The sequence below is a fragment of the Ixodes scapularis genome, unplaced genomic scaffold, assembly GCF_016920785.2.
Source record: "Ixodes scapularis isolate PalLabHiFi unplaced genomic scaffold, ASM1692078v2 PGA_scaffold2__306_contigs__length_199485367, whole genome shotgun sequence".
NCBI classification, from domain to species: Eukaryota; Metazoa; Arthropoda; class Arachnida; order Ixodida; family Ixodidae; genus Ixodes; species Ixodes scapularis.
The window spans coordinates 87,030,093-87,048,423 of NW_024609857.1; the positions used below are offsets into that span (position 1 = coordinate 87,030,093).

Sequence of the window (18,331 nt, forward strand, 5' to 3'; positions counted from 1 at the left end):
GGACGAAAGAAACGATCTGCGAAAACTTCCTAGTACCATATACCGGAAGTTAGTGACCGTAAAACACAAGACTGACGTTCACGAATCTACCCGAAAATCTCTATGGCGCTTTATGGCCCTTTAGAAGGAAGCGGAAGCTTCGTCGAGACATTCCACTTTAGCCGTGAAGTATGGCCGTCATCGATGAACGACGCTGGCTCGAAATGGTCGTCGCAGAAACGGGGATCTCGTGGCATCCTCTCCGTGCCACGAAAAGATGCCACGCGCTTCAGCCGAATTAACGCGGAGAGCGTGAAAGGAGCTTCCAGTGCAACACAAGCACGCGCTTTTTTTACGCGGTTCTCTCTTCGGTAGAAGAAGGAAATAAAGACCTTTTCGTCCGTTCTAGTCTTTTCTGTTGAGACACGACCTTATGAAACACGCCTTTGGCATTCCATGTCAGTCACTCGCTTAACGTAGGAAAGCGTTGTCGCGAAGCGTTATTACCTATACTGCAAGAGTCACGCTAAAGTTCGAACACGTAGATTTCGGAATGGCAACTTGCAACCGTGAATCGTTGCCGCACGGAACGTGCGGGTACGATTCACGGTTGCAAGTACGGCCTCAGGGCGCCGCCATTTTGCATGCTTGGGGTGCGCTTGGGCGCGGCCATGTTCATATTATGGACCGCTCCCAAGGGCACCCCAAAGCGAGCAAGATGACGGTGCCCTGAGGCTTGCACTTACAAACGCGTATAGATGGCGCTATGAAAAACACGCGTGGCGCCGCTAGCGGAGCACCTGGCGTTCGACGGTGAAACGCTTTCAGCAGCCGCGGCGTCTTTTCCCGTGCAAAACTGTGCCGCCGGAAGCGCGCACGGACGGAACTTTTGTTCTTCGAGCCGACACGTTCAGGGTGTCGTTGCATGACGGGCAGGGGAGGCGTTCATAATGGCGAATTGCACAGGTCGTTTTGGAGCGCGCCGGGATCAGCCAACCAGATCCGAGATGGAGCACGCGAGCCGAACAGAGTCACTCCGCCTCCAGATCCCCAGTGGATTAACGCCACTCCCCCGGGATCGGCAGATGCCTTCCCTTCATTCACCTTTACGGGAATACCCTTACCGCAATCCCGGATCTCGTAGCTCATGTTTTCGCATGCGCTAACAAAACGAGTTCAACGTGCGAGCGAAGTTAATCGTGGTGTGAAAGATGTGTGTCTTTAAGCAATGTGCATCAGCGTAGCCGACTTGTCTAATCATCGGTATACTTGTGAAATGTTTCCACGTACGTCTCGATTTTAGGCCTTTTCTGCGGAGGTCCGAAGAGGCAGTCGAATTCATGCGGGACATAGGAACAATCCTCGTCGTCGTTGCTACTCGAGCCGCTGCTGCTGGAGGAGCTGCTCGAGCCACTTGACCACGAAGTGTCATCAAGCAGCAGCAGCCGTAAAACGAGCGGCGCTTCACGAATGGCCGTAACGAAATTCTTTCGAGGCGAGCGGAGGCGAGATGCCCGAATAAAAAGCAAGTCTCGTGTGCGCGCCGAGAGCTGTGCAGGCTTGTGTCCGGTCGAATCCGCCGAAATTGACGGAGCGACGTTTTAGGATGCTAATCGAGATCTGGAGTGGGAGCTGATCTAAAACGACAAGTAAAACACGACCGTCTCGATCCAGATCAACTATTGAAATAGGCGCACTCCAGAAAAGTCGATCCCAGCGCGCTCTAACACGACCAGTGGAATTCGCCATAAGACCATCTAGCTGTTCTCCGCTTCTTATATACCCCAGGAAATAAATTTTAACATCTTTCAATCACACTGCACGCTGACATCCAACGAGAATCATTCCCGGCCACTAGATGGTGCAACACTACCCTTCTTCAGAAATTCGACGAGGCATTAATATCCTCAAATTAATCTACCTTGAATCCATTGAGTTCAGGACGGGGTATAAAATCAAGATGATGTATATCGTGATTTAAGCCACATTGATTTCACTGTGATGATTTTCTGTAAGAACACCTTTCTCACAAAAATCCTTTCTCGCAAAACTAACATCATAAAAACGTTTTTACTGTCCTTTGTCTGTAATTTGATGCTGTCTATGTAAATTTATTTTGCTTTAAACTAAAAAAAAAATTCAGGCAAATAAGAGTTATAACAGGCTGAACAGGATCAAAATGCGATGCTCTTCTGCGCTTATAGGAAAGGTGAACTTTGTTTTTTATATCTTCCATTCCTTTCGTCAATTACGTGCATCTCATGCAAGTATATAAGAACGCGAAAGGGAGCAGAACGAAACTTGTTTGCGTGCACGCACGCACATATAGACCTACAAAAAAAGCCTTGAAACCTCTTACAACGAGAGGACATACTGGCGCCATCTATTGGGTAGCAGTGTAAACTTGGCGATACGGCATAATTTCTATTTCTCTCGCGCATTGTCCTTTCCTTCTTGTCTCGAAAAACTTTTGACAACGTTATAACGGAGCCTTTCTTATAGGTATTACGCACATTTGACCTCGGGAATCCCGCAAAACCTTCGCTCTTGTGAAATGCAGTTCCAGGGTCACCGCATAGATGGCGCCAGAATGCCAGTGTGTTTCCTTGTCCTAAGAAATTTTAAGAAGTTTTAACAGGTCTCGTCTCTCTCGGTTTTATTTATTTATTTATTTATTTATCAATACTATTATTCCAATACATGGAATATAATAAGAGTGGCACAAGAATGAAGCACTATGTATACAAGATGCTTGCAATGTAAGTGTAGGCCCCCGCCACCAGAATGTCGCGAAAGAAACTCTGAGCTACAATTGACAGCAGTGTGTCGGCAAGTATACACATAGCAGTACATGAACACTTACATAAAAGATTATCTTGCAGATAGTAGCAAATATGACACAAGAGCTTTAACAGTGGAACGCCTTTGACAGTGAGGCGCCGATTGCAAAAAGAAAATCATATTTATACAGTTGATAACAGTTGCTCAAGAAACTAGGAAACACACTCACAGTTGACTATATCTCGAGGTAGTTTGTTCCAATCGGATACAGTACGCGGAAAAAAAGAGTACTTAAACGCATCTACCCGAGAGTGACATTCAATAATTGTTTTCGGGTGTGTGAATCGAGTGTTGATCCTTTGGGAAAAAGCGATATATTTATCTTGAGGTATTCTTATGGTTCCATTCACGATTAGATAAAGCATTTTTAACCGGGCTATGTTTCTTCTGGATGACAGCGATGTTAAATCCGTTTGAAGCATTAATCTTGATGGTGAGTTCTTTCTTCCGAATTTGTTAAAGATAAACCTAAGAGCTTTTCTCTGAATCATCTCTAGTTTGTTTACGTTCTTTTGTGTGAAAGGGTCCCAAACGACGCTGGCATATTCAAGAATTGGTCGGATTAAAGTTTTATAAGCAAGCAATTTTGTAGAAGGCGGTGCCCGGCAAGGTTCGTTTCAGAAACCATAACTTTCTGTTGGCTCTCTTTACGATGTAATCAATGTCAGGGTCCCATTTAAGTTCACAAGAAAAAATGACGCCTAGATATTTGAAGGTTGTTACATTGTTTAGTTTGTGACCAGATAACTCATAATTGAAGTCAAGGGGGAGTTTCTTACGTGAAATAGTCATACACACACATTTATTTTCATTTAATGTCATTTGCCATGGTTGGTTGCAAGAGTGTGAACGGGCCTTAAGGCTAATCTTGCATCGGTCAGTATATATATTATATATTATATATATATATATATATATATATATATATATATATATATATATATATATATATATTTCGTCTTACTAGAGCTTGGCACTTTTCTATGAGATTATTCCACCACCTTGCGCACTTTAATTTCAAAAGGAAAAGTCACTATGGTTAAAGAAGTCGCAAACCGCTTAAGTTCAAAAAACACTCTTTACGTCGTGGAATTTTTTTTTTTTTTACTTATTTGTTTTTGGTGCAGTTGAGATACTTTTAATACTTTGTTTAGAACCGACCTCAAAAGCAATGGCTACATTGGCACCGTATGCACAAAGCTATTTAAGAAATACGAAAAATTGGCGGGAAGGCGCTGTTTTCTTGGGGGTTTTATATAAACTTCGGGGTTAATGATTTTTTTTTTTTGCTGAAATATTACAGCAAATAGAACTTTCTCAATATGCAAACAAATCAAACTCCCTTTCTTCCAGTATGACGTGGTTTATATCAAGAAACAAGTTTTGAAGTAAACTGCGCTTTACGGTATAATAATTTCATTAAAACTTGGGTTTAGGCTAGTTGGTCTATTACTGAATAAAAGGTTAAAAAGCGCGAACAAACGAGGACAATAAAGAAACACGGACGACAGGACAGGCGCTTCACTCTCAACTGGTTTTTATTAACACCATTGTCACGTATATATACACATTGCCCAAACCACATCGGATTCAATCGCGACAATCAGAGCCAACCTTCCAGAAACACCATCTCACTCTGGAGCAAATACAAAGACGGAGCGCTGACGCAATTGTTTTCTTTCTTTTTTATGTAGAATGCCTCTATAATCTCTCTTTCCGTTTTTTCCTTTGCCTGTCTTAAAAACTTTGTGCCAGTCAGGTCAGGTTTACATCCACATCGCCCACAATGGTCAGCGAGATGGCCCCCCGCGTTGTTGCGCACACACAAATTATGTTCACGTGCTCCATCATTGAAGCAGCGCCCAGTCTGCCCAATGTAGACTCTGCCACAACTAAACGGAATCTCGTACACCACATTGGTGACGCACGCAGTATATTGCACCGCGTGTTTCTTGGAGCACGGTGCCTTTTTCTGCCTTGTCAACATCGGACATATCCTGGCAAGTTTACACGATTTTCAAAACTGATGAAAATCAGTTTTGAACGACAATCAAAAAGGTTAACAGACGCGGGGTACCCCTCTAATCTAATCTCTAGTTGTTGTGAGAGCCTTCTTCAAAAGCTAAAAAGAAGTAAAAAAGGCAGCGAGGCACGTAAAGAAAAGAAACGAGTGCAAGTCATTCCGTACATGCATACCCTATCTCATAATCTAAAAAAGGTAGCTGGTAGATACGACATTAACGTGGTTTTTTCTGCACCGTGTAAACTTGCCAGGATATGTCCGATGTTGACAAGGCAGAAAAAGGCACCGTGCCCCAAGAAACACGCGGTGCAATATACTGCGTGCGTCACCAATGTGGTGTACGAGATTCCGTTTAGTTGTGGCAGAGTCTACATTGGGCAGACTGGGCGCTGCTTCAATGATAGAGCACGTGAACATAATTTGTGTGTGCGCAACAACGCGGGGGGCCATCTCGCTGACCATTGTGGGCGATGTGGATGTAAACCTGACCTGACTGGCACAAAGTTTTTAAGAAAGGCAAAGGAAAAAACGGAAAGAGAGATTATAGAGGCATTCTACATAAAAAAGAAAGAAAACAATTGCGTCAGCGCTCCGTCTTTGTATTTGCTCCAGAGTGAGATGGTGTTTCTGGAAGGTTGGCTCTGATTGTCGCGATTGAATCCGATGTGGTTTGGGCAATGTGTATATATAGGTGACAATGGTGTTAATAAAAACCAGTTGAGAGTGAAGCGCCTGTCCTGTCGTCCGTGTTTCTTTATTGTCCTCGTTTGTTCGCGCTTTTTAACCTTTTATTCGGTATAATAATCTTTATATTGAACTTCTCTTTTACGCTGTTTTCATTGCTCTGGCGGATTGGAAAATCACTTTCCTTTGTTTAAGGAGATTAGTGAAAAATAAATTACTATTTTTAGGTCGGCTAGCTGTGCCGATATAGTGAAAGACATGATCTGGAGACCGAATTTCTCGCGTCGCGGGTCCATTGTATTCGCTACCCCACAAACAACGGCGAGTTGGAAATCTTTGAAACTTAGTCCCACGAGACATGACGCACAACTATTGGAGCAGTTGACGACGCAGCAGTTCGCGATGTCAACGCAGCGCAACCGCACCGCTCCGACTTCTCTTCGTATCAATGTGCGCGACATGGTCTTGTTTGGCGGCGCGGCGGTCGCGTCGCATGGAGTGTATAGGCGGTCCTGTAATCTGGAACTAGGTGTAGTTGTTAACTGACACCTCATAAACATTATAACACACACAATACACTTTTTTACAGCACTATAGTGCATTAAAGTGTACTGTTTTATTTCATAGAAGTACAACATTATTTCACTTTTAGTGCATTGGTCCACATATTAAAGAGCACAATTAGCTAAGTTTGAGGCGTACGTGATGGGTGGTCCTAAACGTCGAGTTCACTTTTTTCACAAAAAACAATCAACCTTCCTATCTGTGATGGACGCTCTCTGCCTTCCTTAATTTTTTTTTTCTTTCAGCCGACCGAGGCGATTGTGGAGTCGTCGCAGGCATCGCGCGAGAACGGCGGTCGTCTCCGGTCTACGTCCAAGATGTACAAGCACATGGAGTGCTGGGGCGCCGACAAGCCCTTCGCCAACATCACCGAGAGCACGCTCGCCAAGAACGTCGGACTGACCGTGAGTGGCGAGCTTCGACCTAATTGGGACCAGTTTGCATTACATGAAGATCGCTTCCAAAAGTTCCCTTTCCTAAGTCCTTTTCTCTCACTTTCAATATCGAGCGGTCAGCCGGGCAAGTTTGTAATTATTACCGCGTTCGATAATTAAATTACACGTAACTTTACTTTTGATAAGCGCATATATCGGCATTTCTTCAACGATCGAATCCAAAAATATGTTTCATTAGTTGTTTCAATTAAATAATATTATTTGGAAGAGTTTAGAGGTGACTTCAATTCCTGGTGAGGTGAAATTTATGATAATGACATAGTTATATACAAATGGTGTCCTGAAACTTCATCGACAAAATCCCGGGGACGGCAATATTAGGAACACATAGTAAAAAATAAGAACAATGTATAAATAATTCGTTCCAGGGTAAATTATTCATGGAGAAGAAAATGTCTTGCAATGATGTATAAAAGATATTGGAATATTAAACACATTTCGGTTTGAACTAAACTCCCTGAAGTTTTAAAAATGTAACTGGTGTATTCATTGAAAATAACTATAACAAACAACGGCAGGAGCATGACGTTGGAACTATGTCAGTCGTAGGTTATTCACCAGTCCACGTGATGGTAACTTCAATAGTTGACGAATAAATGGTTAGATGAATACGCACGATCGAACTCTTCTAATCAGGCCACATTGCGCACTACCTCGTGAGATTTTGAACAGTTGACTTCTACGTAATAAACAGACAAAAAAACAATTCTTAATGATTCTAAGGATGTTTTTTTCCAATAATTACAACCCGCGTAACAAAAGCGCATCTTCGCAACCGAATGCGTGTACCTTCTGCCTCACCAAACGACAGAAAAACATTTCCAGTTTTATTTCGATCTATCGATCAAACTGTCATAATTGCTTTTTGCGAGGAACACAGCGAACGCTTACTCCAGTCTCAACCTTCCCGGCACGCGACGCTGTGTCAGCGTCGTAAGGTCCTCCTTTTGCACCATTTTCTTTTTTATTGTTATTCGCGAAGCTTTTGAAGCTGGCGAAGTCTTCTCGAGGAGTATCGGAGTCCTCTCTCCTACATCTTTCGTTTTTCTTTTCTTTTCTGTGTTTTTTTCTTCGTTGCGTTGTGCAGCCAGTCAAATAGGCAAAGTCTTTTCGACTTTGGCGCGCTTCACAGTTCATGCGCTTTTTTTTTTCAATGCTAAATCAAAGCATCAGGGTTAGCTTTAGCAAGAAAGCGATTCTGCATTACAAAATACGAAAATGTTTATTCTTCTCTCGACCACGAGTCAGGCAATCCCTCCCTCGGTTATCTCCACCTTTCCAAAAAGCGAAATGCACAGCGCCATCCTGTGGCGTCTTGAGAACCATAGGTGCACTATGTTATTGGTAGCGAGGAGTAAACAACACAGGCAACCGGTGTGTCGAAACGACCGTCTAAACAAACGGGCACGTTTCGGGCGAAAGGTGTGAGACCGACGCATTTGATGGATTCCGCTGCTTAAGCGGCGTGACAACACATATCTATAAGCTAAAACAAAGCACATTTGAGTTTTATGTTTATGTTTTAATGTGGCACAGAGCACGCAGATTTTGACGACGCGCATCAGCGGTAATGAGAAAAAAAAAAACAACAACATGAGGACGTGTTTGGACGTTACGAACCCATTGACAGCTTTTGTATTGATCAATCAAGTTTATTGTTGTTGTTTTTAATCAGGGACGCATTTCCAGTTTGTATACGCCTTTACACCTCCTATCATCCAGTCAAAATATGTCACTCGGCTGTGGATGCGTGCGAGGCGTCTGACATTTTATCGAGGGGAGCCATTGCGCATGCTCGGAGCGTAATCTACAGCCCAGTAAGCCAAGACGCTTGCTAGCAGAGGGCGGTTTGTGGAATGGTCTACGTAGCTACTCTTTTCATATCTGCTATCGGAATAGAGATTACACTTCGGTTGTGCATCTATAGGCCTTGCACAATGAACAATGGTATTGGTTGGGTGTAAACCACACCTGTGCAGGGGCTTCAATGTGTAATGTTTGATTTTTTTGAAGAGGCGGCTTTAAATCTTTTTTGACGAAACCAAACCTAACGGGTCCAAGCCGAAATACTATCATGTTTAACTGTGTTTCGCAAACGTAGCCTATCGTCCAGAATTCAAAATGAGTTGGTGTAATAGTGAACAACCAGAAGCAGAAATAAATGCATATTTTTGTTTACAATATTATATACAAAAAATAACTCTGTACTTATCGAAAAGACTCTTACTCTCATTGCTAGCAGCGGTTCGTTGATGCGGTGTCTGGCAGTGTGAAATGAGGTTTGTAAACAACAGGAATCTCGTTTTCGACGTCCACTTGCTCGTTTGATCTCAGATATGGAACCAAGAGCTAATTTTTCTGCCGTTTTTATCAAAGGGAACGCTCAATAAGATTGCTTGCCTAAGTCTATTAGAGCACATAAAAGTGTTACACCGGTTATGGTATCAAAAATATAAATGAAAGCGAAGAGACACTTTTGCCGTCCAAGCGGACTTCCAATTCTTTCGCCGAAGCCGAGATTCCAACTTTGTTTATCTAAAAACACTGAAAGATGGTTTCTGGAAGCTCGTGTTTCACGAAATAATGCAAAACGCCGTTTTTCTCTGAGGGTGGGGAAAGCTCTTGCTTATCGATGCGACGCCTACCGTTGCTGGAGCTAGTTCAAATCAATATCAGTATACTTCGCAGTGGCCACGGAAGGATGCCTCGGCGTTAACTGTTTTTGTGCCACGTTGTCAAGTCAAGCGCAACTTCTGCAGCGCACCAACGTGAGGTGTCAACTCCTTCGCGCGAGAGTACGAATGAGAAACAAAGGGAAGCCACGTGTTGACGCGGCAGTGTGGGCCTGCAGCGGTGTGGAAGCTACAATAGCCGCGACGACGTATCGCAACATAGCTGACGCCGAGTATACGGTCCATAAAGGAGGGCACAAAAATGTTCATTGAAATGAAGCTTTCCAAAGTAAGAGCGCAAGACGTTCATTTGCACGGCGCGAGACACGAGGAACAGAAGCAATTATTGTGAGCCATAGGGAGACTTGTACGCTGCTCAACACAAGTAATCAAATTACTCGTAATCGGTTACTTATTGGAGTAATTTTGTAACTATTTGAATGCGTTTATTGAGAAGTAATTGCAAGAATAATCTTATTACTTTTGGAAGTATTAATATTGCTCGTAGCCGTTACTAATTTCCTCCCCTTTTGAATGCACCTTTTCTTTCTACGAGTTTCCTACCATGGAATTTTCGAACAAAGACTCCAACGGGAGAGTTTGGTAGATTAAGACTATAAGAAGCTTACTATTCGCTGATCCTAATCCACTAATGAACAGCACAAAAGACCGAACTTGAAAGCGGCAGAAAAATATGTCGTATTGAAAATCGGAAGCCATCGCAAAAAGTAACGGTCACTTTTCCACGTAACGTCCAATTACATTACTTTCCCAAGTGATCGAGTAATCTAACTGACTACTTTTTACGCGCGAGTAAGTGTATTTGTAATCGATTACATTTTTTTTGTAATGTTTACAAGATTATGTGTAGGCTTCAATCGCTGCTGTGTCATACATTCCTTTTTTTCCCTTTTCTTTTTTTCAATGCACGGTGAATTTTGCACGGAATCCAAAGCATGCTGGGCAATTAAAGGAGGGGCAGCCTAGTCCACTGGCCACGATGGGCGGTCGGTAACTTATGAAACGACGCAATACACCTAGAAGAAAAGGCCTGCGATTGACGTCATTGTTAGTGATTCTCCGACCCGCCCCAAGCGGCAAACACGCTATAGCTCGGCGAGACTCGCCGCAAGACGGCAGACGCCTTCGTCTTGACGTCGTCACCTGCTAGCGTCCCGCTCATTGTGAGAGGCTGCGAGACGCACTGGCAGTGTTGCTGGCGCAGGCTAGGCGGCGCTGCGTAGACCCATTAGTGTTGACGTTTAGGAGGGAAAGGCTCTCGGATTGCCTTCTATAGATGTTTGCGAGTGCGGCCTCTGTGCGCCGGCCACCTTGCTGCTGGTGTGTGTTCATCATCTGAGAGTTAAGCATTGCAGAGACCGTGGGTACCTCTTAGTGAATCTTGACTATCGTACAGCGTTGCGCCCCTTACCGATAATAAGTCACGTAAAAGCGTTACTCGTTAGCTTAAAATCAAGCTAAAGCTTTACAAAGCTCCGTTACCATTTTGCAACTGTAATGAAATACCGGTGTCGTTATTTGCCATGACTAACGGACGTTACTTTTTCGCTAGTTTGGGTTACTTTGAGTTTCACTGCTAGTGTATAACAGCTGTTAGTATATGACTGTAGAGTCTCAACCACCAACGTATCCACAAGATTGTCGAACATTTCTTGAGAAACGGGAGCTTGATGATGCATACGGTCGATCTTCCTCTGCTTTAGCAAGGGCGTGTCGGGAAAGTGAGTTGTAGTCTCAGTCTTTCGTTTCTTTAAGTTAATGCAAACTCTGATAGCTTTTGCGAATGGAGGGACTTGCGTAAAAAAAAAACAATTAGGACTGATGCTAAGCACCGCTGTTAATTTCTAGTTATCAGTCGTGTGCAACAACGAAATATTAACTAAATAAACTGCATCACGAATTAGTATAAAAGAAAACTCTCAAAATAAATTCCCTAACTTAAACAGATATCAAATAGGCGTGTTTATATATAACTGCCATGATTGATTTACCCTCGTTCTGAATTATACAAGTAAACTGAACTAAGCCGTTTTCGAAGACTTTTCGCCAGCTTACATTAATGAGCATTGTGAGATGTAGCTGAAACACAATGCGACTATCTTGAAGTTTGGTGTGCCCCAAGGCAGCATACTCGGCCCTCTGCTGTTCAATGTATATATAAATGATCTAGTCAATATTTGCCATCAAGCACGTTTTGTAATGTATGCAGACGACACGAGTATATTTCTGTCTGCATCGAATATGGACGAACTTATACCCATGGGAAACTTAGTTTTGGAAAAGTTTCTTTCGTGGTCAAAAATAAATGGTCTTAAAATAAACACTGTAAAGTCCAAAGCAATTTTGTTTAGACCTGTAAATAAGCACGTTATTAGTAATTATACTCTAGAGATTGGAACTGACCAGATTGAAATAGTTAAACAGCACAAAACGCTAGGTGTCATTTTTTCAGAACATATGCAATGGGATAATCACATCGAATACTTAGTTACGAAACTGTCAAAAGTTGTTGGAATAATATGCCACTGTCGCTCCTTGTTGCCTGTAAATATTAAAATGCAAATTTATCATGCTCTGTTTAGCTCACAAATTAACTATTGTCATTTGGTTTGGGGCACAACAACCAAATCTAATATTAACAAACTCACGATCCTACAAAAGAAAATGCTGCGTTTTATTGCAAACGTGCCTTACGACACTCATACTGAGCCATTATTTCTTAAATTCAACATCATGAGGATTGCCAGTGTATACGAGTACCGTTTGCTATGTTCTTATTTATTTTCGACCGCTGAGTTTGCTTCTTTTTTGTCTAATGTATCCCATCTGACAAAACGTGAATCCTTCATCCTTGTCAGACGCAGAGAGTTCTGGAACGTGCCTCATTTTCGTACAAATTATGCACTCCAATCTATTGCGCATAACCTGCCTTCATTACTTAACAAGTTCCTTATAGACCACAATGATATTCACTGTTTAACAAAAAAAGATGTACGTGTTTGTTTTGTTTAGTCAAAGTGTATTCTGTAGTACTTGTTTTTTTTATAATGCCCTGTAAGTGCAGGGGCACCAGGCCCAGTCAAGCTACCTCATGGAAGCTTTTTGTTTGGTGCCCTCAGCACAATATTGCTGAAAATAAATATTACTTACTTACTTACTTACTAACAAAACGATCTTTAAAGAAAGGTGTGTTCTTTTGGCTAAGAAAGCTTAACGACGACATTTTAATGGAACAAAAGTGACATTGAAGAATAACTCACCTTAATGTGCTTTTTTTTCAAATCAGAGTTCGACGTCCTGTGTGTGCTCAGCGGCTTGAGTTTTGGCATACAAAGCAGACATTTAAACAGCAAATTGTCTGACTTCGTCTGACTTTTATAACAAGCGTTCCAATACGGCCTTAGTGGTTACTAGCTAGAGGCAGACGTTGCATGACAGACGCAACTGTACAGTGCACGGACTGCTCAGAAACAACACACCTCATAGCCACACCGGTTTTAGTCACTGTCCGGTTCAGGTTACACAAGCAGCAAAAAGAGGCCAAGAATTATAGCCAAGAATTATAAGCAAAGAAAATTATTTGCAATTATAAACGAATTATAACGCCGGCCATACTTTGGTTATAATCACATGCATACTCGTAGTATGTTTACTTGTATATATGATTAAAAAAGGTGGCGAGCGTTTATAAGCTCTTTACCCTAAGTTTCTCTTTCACTTCTAAAATCTTCTCTTTTCTTTTTTTCTCGTTTCACGCCGGCAGCAGCAAGTAAGGGCGAAGCAGACGAGAGCCATCACTTACTGCTACGAATGTGTTTCTCTAGAAGTGTGGTAGAGTAGCCTTCACACACAACCAGGAACTGCGAGAAGGATAAGGCAGGCGCAGCGTCCAGCAATAGATAATTCAGTCTTTGAATGCCAGGGGGTTGGGGGCTAACTGCGGTACAAAGAAGGTGCCGTCCGTGGTGGTTACTCAGTCTTTCGTCTAATTTTTGAGGCACTATGGCAAAAAAGGTGCCCAGAGGATTTAGTGGGGGGTGACCTTCTGAACGGGAGTCGTTATCCAGCGAGAAACCGCACCTTTTTACCACGGCGGCAGGGATTCTAAAACATGGTGATGTCTTTCTGGTGACGGACGCCTTTCAATCCTGCGATAACCTCGCCACTTGTTTTGGTTTAAAGCGTGGGATCGTCAACGCTTCCCAATTTAGAGTTTATCCTTTTTGTTGTTGACAGAACAAGAATCTATATATTTTCAAAAAGAAGCATTTGACCAGCTGGAGTAGCTAGGGACGATTAGGCACTATCCTTCGAGCGGCGACAGACTGTTGCCTTCTGAGCGGATGTCTCTTTTCAGCAAGACGGCTGCTCCTTCAGGACACGGCGACGGTGGTCTTAGTAGGTTCGATACAAAGACTGCACCCAGGACGCTTAGGAATTTCGCGAAGCGATCATCTCGCGTCTTTTGGGCCAGGTCGTGGGAACGTTGAATCTGTCTTCGAGGGAATTTGAAATTATGCCGTTTATACAAAACTTTGTTAGGGTTTCTTTGTCACTTTTTGTATTGCGCAGAATAAAAATTATTTTGCTTTCAAACGTTCATGCGGCCATTTTTAATCAAAAGTAACAGGTAACGTAATTTGATAGCAGATACCGTAAAATAATAACGACATTACTTTACTCGTTACTCATTTGGGATTCGAACGAGGACTTTAGTACGTTACTAAAAAACTAACGCGTTACCAGTAACGTCGTTACTTGTAACGCGTTAGTTCCAACACTGCTATCGTACGATCAACCCACACCAGCTGCAAGATGGCGGCGCGCAGAGGCCATACTTGCAAACTATTGGTGGTATCAAATGACATCACCACAGCCACGAAACGTCGAGGAGCGGTGACCTTATCGACAATATAACGAATGAAAGTCGCGTGCGCAGCGTTGCTAGACGTATAAGCAGCTTTGTATATTATCAGTAAAGCATGCAAACGCATTACGTTCATTATTTTTACAATATTTTATCTTGAAATTCTTTTCGCTTCTATACGGGACAGTTGGATCGTATATTGTCACAAATGACAAATGATCAGGCGGTGAATAACTGTATGATATAAACGTTTAATGGGGCGACCTTGTGCCCAAAACAAAAAAACAAAAAAAGAGGAGAAGGTTAGCGTCGCAGGCGTCGATATTGGCGAAACAGCAGGATCAGCGCTGGGGCGAGACTGACTCCGCTCGCCATGCGGAGTTCCTTATGTACCCTCGTGAGTTTCTGGAACGTTTGGACTAGACGTTTTGGCACGTAGAACATTTGGAACTCGATCAGACAGGAATGTTGTCAAGCTTACGAGAAAGCCAAGTCGAAAGAATAAATAAAAGGACATTTCACTGACTGGAATTCAACCTAGACCTTCCGCGCGACATTCAATCATTATGCCACGCACGCGCTCGCTCGGCGAAGCGCGTGGTAATATGCACTTGAAAAAGGTTATGCAAATGTTTGAATGGACGGCGCAAATGCTAAGCTACTCGTCAGAGACTCACTTATTAGCCGCAACATAAAAACTGTGTGCAGCATGTTATAATTCTCAATCATAATTCGTGTCACCAATAAAGCTACCAATATACTCCATCGTGCTGCCTAAAATATGCGTAAAAGTGTTCTTATATGCTTAGTTTTATAGCCATACTGGAAAACTTAAAGTGATTACATAAGCCGTGTGTAGCTTGACATAACATCTTATGTCGTTTCGTTTGTTACTGGACATACTCGTAATTATATAATTCGTTTACTAGGCCGGGTTTATATTCGAATGTACGTACCTATCATGTTTGTTGATAGTGCGCAATTTTTAAATGAGCTTGAATGTTAGAACATAAAAAATAACAAAACCAAAAAGACGTTGACGCATTCGTTGGCAGTCTATAGCAATGTGTAACGTTTCATTGAACGCGGAACGGCAATGTCCTAATTGTAGGGTTCTGCGCCACTTGTAGAACCTTCAATGCTATTTTTATGCTAATTGATACAACGTAAATTCATCTCATTATTTATATTAAACATACCACTTTTAGAACATTTTAAAAAGTCGTAAAGTAGCATATGATGCACATTGTAAATGAGTATTTGCCTCGTGAGTTCTCTTCTTGCACCACGCCTAGGAAGCCTAATATTCTCACGCTGAGCCCATAAAATTCAGCCTGAAAAGCTCTGACAATATATACGCTCTTCAATGTGATGTCAGGGTTATTCTGACTGCTGTGTTTCTCACTAAATAATATATGGCTAGTCAGATTTTTTATTCGCGTAACTACCGCTTTAACGTTTTTCACTGCTTCAGCAGATCTCTTAGCCGTAGCGTCGATTGTACTGCAATGGAAAGTTCAGCTGAGCATATAGCCTCCTCTATATTGACAAAGCCTGGCAGATCGCCATGAGACGCGGCCGTCGAAACTGAAAGGTAGAGCTGCAGGAAATGGATGAGAGAAGAGTCATGCAACAGACGCCCCGCTGCTGCGAGGCGCCGAAACACACTTATTCCGAGCGATGGAATGTCCGCTCGTGCTCCTCGCGTTCCTCACGCGTCCTTGCCGCTGCAAAAGCTATGCGCTCACAACCAGCTTCCCCGAGAAATGCTCTGTGCTATCAGATCCTCGCGCTCCGAATCTACGACCGGGCGCTCTATGGCTCCGTCGTCGAACTGCCAGGTTTTGTGAGTATAGAGGAGGCTACGAACGGAGTTATACTCGGTGAAGATGGGCTCACTTGAGTGTTTTATTTTCTTGCAGAGCCTAGCTCTCATCGAAACCAACCTCCTGCCAGAGTCTACAGCGTGTTGGGACATGAGGTAATCCTTGAGCTCGTTGCATTATACATTCTTCGACCCCGAGTTGACAGCCCAGAAGTTACAGCTAGACTTCAGAGCAGGGACGTCCCCCCCCCCCCCCCCCCCCCCCCCCCGGGAATCGCAGTTTACCGTCGTAGGCGGCTCTGCATAACGGTTGTGGCAATGCCACCTAGAATAGTCAAAGCCCTTGAACAGTCTCCTTTATTTCTACGCGACTTCATTACACTCTGACGACGTCAACTCATCAACTGTGCCAGAACCCGGCGCACGAGCGTCTTTCGATTCATTAAATAAGCACGATGCCCTGCCGAATGCTGACAAGCCACTCGTGACGGACCTGTGACTGCGTTCGATCTCACTGGGACGATGTCGAAGTGCTATGTGCACGGGCTTTCATCATTCTATGTGGTGTTGGCTGGGGTCACCCATCTCTCCCAGTCTGAAGGGTATAGTGTAGGCAGAGATGCATCTATTGCTACTTAAACGACATGCGAAACAGCCAGTTTTTTTGTTTTTTTTTGCAAATTATTTAAATTTGTTTAGCCTATATTAACGACTAAATTGATAGCTGCGATTTCAACCTGACCCATGAAGCCATTTATTTAAAAAAATATAATTGAAAGTACATAGTTAATTAGCCAATCTACCGCTACAGTTTGATCCCATATTATGCCCGCCGAGTCTGATAAGCAGAGTTAGGACGGCACCCATGTAGCTTTTCCACCCCTCGTCAAAAAATGTGTTAGAATACAAGATATTGAAATTGACGGTAGACTGAGTGTCATTTTATTAGCTACTGTACAATAATTGTGTCGAAAAAGATAACTTGATAAAATGGTTCGTTTTGACATAAATGACTGTTAAAAAACAATTTGGTTTACAATTTTTATTTTAAACAAACTGTGCAAGACAGGAATCCATTCTGCACATCACTGGATAGAGGAAGGCTCATACTTCAAAATGTTATGGTCCTTGGGCTTTTTGCACTCAACATGGGCTCCATCTGTTGCGCGACAAACAAAGAACGGTAGTTAATTTCTTGTCATACACAAATCAACGGGTCCCTATAGTTATTGAATTCACAGCTTCAAAAATTCGGTGTTTCAAATGTTGAAGAGTAAAAGGCATAAGTGGTCGGGCTTTTGAAACGATCAACTTTCCTCTATCCAGTGATTTGAGGAAGGTGTTTTTGTTTTTACGGTTCGTTGGAAATGAAAATTTGAAATTTGTTCTTTCTTTTTTAATATTTGTGCCATATCACTAGGGGTTGCTATATATGGCAAGTGCACCGAGGCTATTGTAGCATGTTTAAGGACTCACACTCTGCCCAAAAACGACGCTAGGTAGCAGGAACATATTGACAAGTGCAGGTGCTGTGCCCCGGAGGGTTTGAATCCGGTGTTCCTGCGGTTCAAGGACACCAAGCTCGAGACCCAGTTTTGGAAGCAGCCGGACCCACAGTTCGCGCAGTACTCAGTCGCCTCGGCAGCCGTCTTCGGAGTAATCGTGGCCATCCAGATGCTCACCCTCAATATGTGAGTCCTTCAATTCTGGCTCGGAATCTTGCCGGACTCCATATTGGTGTTACCTTTTAACCTATGTCTATCCAACATAGAGGCAATTTTTCCCAGCTCCCTCGAGCTTATTTTTTGTATCACCCTATTGAAAATACACAACAGGCCTGATGTGTTATGGGACCCCTCAGCGCGTCAAACCCCTCAGCCCTACAATTCCTTTCAGCCCCTCAGACCCCTCAGCCTTTCAGACCCACTCACCCTTCCACCCTTTAGACGCCCAAATGATTGCGAACCATAGACCAAAAACGCAGTTTACAACGTTATTGAAACTTTATTTCAGACATTGAGTTTTATATGCATGTAGTTATTCAAAAAGACGATAAGAAGAAACTTTTTCTCAAACCCGGGTGCGAGCAGCTGTAGACCTAATAAAAACAACCGCGCCTTTGTCTCAAAAAAATGTATTTCAAGGTACTCACAATGCTGCTGGGTAAATTCCTGAGATGTACGGTAGTTAAACTTATAAAACTCAGCAGGTGCACCACACGGACATATAGACCTTTTCATCCTCCTCCGCATGGGCGCTGCCATCTTGGAATCACGTGACGCGGCAGCCATTAGGTTGCTTCAACTTGCTGCTCCGCTCTCCCCTCCGCGCCTTGGCGGATGCGGTGTATTCGTGTTTTTCGTCGCGTTTCACCGCGCTTGCTTGCCTTTCTTCGGAAAC

At 43.1% G+C, this 18,331-nt stretch overlaps 1 protein-coding gene across 1 annotated transcript in view; it reads left to right on the forward strand.

The window, feature by feature from the left end:
* Nucleotides 1-18,331, forward strand: part of LOC120847947 (adenylate cyclase type 7-like) — a gene marked incomplete at its 5' end in the record, with an annotated part of 96,281 nt that overhangs the window by 53,949 nt on the left and 24,001 nt on the right. Inside the window, 3 exons of the mRNA XM_040219892.3 lie at nt 6,337-6,495; nt 16,029-16,087; nt 17,458-17,622. Of these exons, the coding sequence (XP_040075826.3) occupies nt 6,337-6,495; nt 16,029-16,087; nt 17,458-17,622 (383 nt within the window). The remainder of the gene's footprint in view (nt 1-6,336; nt 6,496-16,028; nt 16,088-17,457; nt 17,623-18,331) is intronic.